We start from the raw sequence: 2,914 nt of genomic DNA on the forward strand, positions 1-2,914 counted from the left end.
AAAAATCAAAAGCTTTCAGCTTCTAGTGAAAAATTTTCAGTTTTCAGCCACAAAATTTTGATTGTCATTTTTTTTCACATAAAGTCAAAAAATTCTGTGAAGAAAAAAAATTCCAGTCAGCTCTAATGTTAAATAGAGCTGTTTCACACATCTCCCTCTATCTGTCTAATTTCTCTGTCTGTCTGCATATGTCTCTCTGTGCCTGTCTGTCTGTTTCTCTGTTTGCCTGTATCTTTCCCTCTCTTTCTAAGGCACCTGTGGTATATTGAAAACTGTTATAGGCTATCACTTTAAATTCTTAAGGGTTCTCCAGGTCCTGCTTGCAGATCAGGGGGCTCTGTAGGGAAGCATGAGATCAGTGTCTTTCAGTAGTCAGTCTGAAAAGAGCCAGCCTAGAGCAATGTGGGGTGATTTTGGTGTCTCTGCCTTATGGAGCAGCCTGCTTTTCTCTCTCTGGTTTTGGGTTTTGTGCACTGGGGTTTTGGCTTTTATGCAATAAAGTCATGTTACACTGCAACCTTCCAGAGAGAGTATTTGATGTTTTAATCTAACTTCGCTGTTTGTATCCTGTGATCATAACAGTACCCAAGGCGATCTCATAGCCTTTATCTCCCATCCCCCAGCCCTTTAGACAGGGGTTGGATGCCTTTCTATCTCCCTGACAACTCACCTCTTTCACATGGATTCTCACTCCTTTCCTCAGTTGTTTCTAAAATGTCCCTCTGGATTTTCCCCTAAAGTAGAAGCTGAGATTAATTAATTAACAGAAGTCCTGTGGCCAGCAGAGACTTTCCTCCACTGACCAGAGTGTGAGCTGAGAGCTCTCAGCAGCTGTCAGGAGGCATTGAGCACTGCATCATCTCTTTGCAATGTTCTTTGAGATTACAAGGTAGATCAACCAGTCCTACTGCTCTGTCTATCCCACTTATGAATGTAGACCCCCAAGCCCCATTATAATAAAATACTATTTATATATATATATATTCAGTGCAGCAAGTCAGTTATTTAAAAATAAAATGCATAGCATGTAGGATGTACATGTACTCAGAATTTCCAGCTCCTGGTTCTAATCTCACTTGGGCAGCTGTAAAGTGGGAGGATCTCCGGCAGAAGTTAATATTGCAAAAAACAGTTTGGGAGTTCAGAGTTAGATCTTGTGGATTTATTCATGTGAGGAAAGGCTGTGAGATAGTTATTGTTAAAGCCATTCCTTTACTCTCTCTTACCGCCGCTGACCATTTTTAGTGTGGGCTAAAACATTCCAGTGGCTCGCACCCTTTGAGGAACAGCAGATCCTTTGTGGCTGTGCATAGCTTGAATTAAGATCCTGATAAAGCAAAGCCCTCAGGCCCAGATTTTTAAAGCTATTTAGGGGTTGCTGAGCTCAGTGTTGCAACAATCCCTAACTGACTGAGGAGCCTAAATTCCATTTTCAAAAGGATTCAGGCAGGGTTTCACAAACAGGGTTGCTGCTTGTGTAGGTAAAGCCCCTTTCATTCCAAACTGCACCCTCCGCAGGTCCGGCCGATCGCAGCTCCCACAGGCCGTGAATTGCTGCTCTGGGCCAATGGGAGCTGCTGGAAGCGGCAGCCAGTAAGTTCCTCGGCCGGCACCACTACCAGCAGCTCCCATTGACCCGGAGCAGCGATCCGCAGCCAATGAGAGCCTCGGTCAGCTGGGTCTACCGACGGAGCAGGTAAACACACTGGCCCGGCACGCCAGGAGCTTTCCCTACACTAATGGTGACCCCTGCTTGAGAATAAATGAATAAATCCATGAGATCTAACTTCCGGCTTAATGAGCAAGAAAATTTACATCTAGTAGGGCCCTAGCTCGCACCAATGGGAACTGCTCCGGGGAATGTGAGGAGATACTACGTTTTGGGATGATGACATTCCCATTCATGGCTAAACCTGGGATGTTTGTCCTTTTCAAAGTCCCACCTCTGAGTTATAGTACATTTCTTTGTACCTAGATGCACCTCATAGACAAAGCAGAAGAGGACAATCGAACGGTCATCACAGAATTAATCCTCCTGGGATTCGGGAATCTCCCTGAACTGCAGGTCCTTCTCTTCCTGGTGTTTCTGGTGATCTACATGGTGACCATGTCTGGGAACATCCTCATCACTGCGCTAATTGTGGCTGATCAGCACCTTCACACCCCCATGTACTTCTTCCTGGGGAACTTGTCCTGCTTGGAGACCTGCTACACCTCCACCATCCTGCCCAGGTTACTGGTCAGTCTCCTGACTGGAGACAGAACCATTTCTGTCAGTGGCTGTTTTGCACAGTTTTATTGCTTTGTTTCTCTGGCAGCTACAGAATGTTATCTCCTAGCAGCGATGTCATATGATAGGTATGTAGCGATATGCAAACCCCTGTGTTATGCAGCCCTGATGGATGGCAGGTTGTGCCTCCAGCTAGCAGCAGGGTCTTGGATAAGTGGATTTCTAATTTGTGTAATAATGATGTGTTTTATGTCACAACTAACATTCTGTGGCCCCAGTGAAATTGACCATTTCTTTTGTGATTTTTCTCCAATGCTAAAACTCTCCTGCAGTGACACCAGCATGATCACACTGGTTAGTGTAATACTCGCCTTCTTAGATTCACCTTGCCCATTTCTATTAACTGTGATGTCCTATGTTTGTATCATTGCTACTGTCCTGAGAATCCCTTCCATTACTGGGAGGCAAAAGGCCTTTTCCACCTGCTCCTCTCACCTCATTGTGGTTACAGTTTTCTATGGGACCCTAATGACTGTGTATCTGCTACCAAAAACCAATACACTAAAAGCCCTGAACAAAGTGTTCTCTGTCTTCTACACAGTCCTGACTCCCATGCTCAACCCCCTCATCTACAGCCTGCGAAACAAAGAGGTGAAGGAGGCCCTGAGAAAAGTCATCCGATAA

The 2,914-nt window shown here is 45.1% G+C and overlaps 1 protein-coding gene across 1 annotated transcript; it reads left to right on the plus strand.

Annotated features, from left to right (window-relative positions):
- The first annotated feature begins 1,975 nt into the window (after positions 1-1,975).
- LOC115639817 (olfactory receptor 10A7-like) lies at positions 1,976-2,914 on the plus strand. Its single transcript, XM_030542790.1, has one exon. It carries the CDS (start codon positions 1,976-1,978, stop codon positions 2,912-2,914), a length of 939 nt encoding a protein of 312 aa, XP_030398650.1.

This window comes from Gopherus evgoodei, unplaced genomic scaffold (assembly GCF_007399415.2).
Source record: "Gopherus evgoodei ecotype Sinaloan lineage unplaced genomic scaffold, rGopEvg1_v1.p scaffold_130_arrow_ctg1, whole genome shotgun sequence".
In the NCBI taxonomy this organism is placed as follows: domain Eukaryota; kingdom Metazoa; phylum Chordata; order Testudines; family Testudinidae; genus Gopherus; species Gopherus evgoodei.

Excerpts from the sequence above, each read along its gene's own strand:
- LOC115639817 (XM_030542790.1), top strand. The coding sequence starts at position 1,976 with ATGCACCTCATAGACAAAGCAGAAGAGGACAATCGAACGGTCATCACA.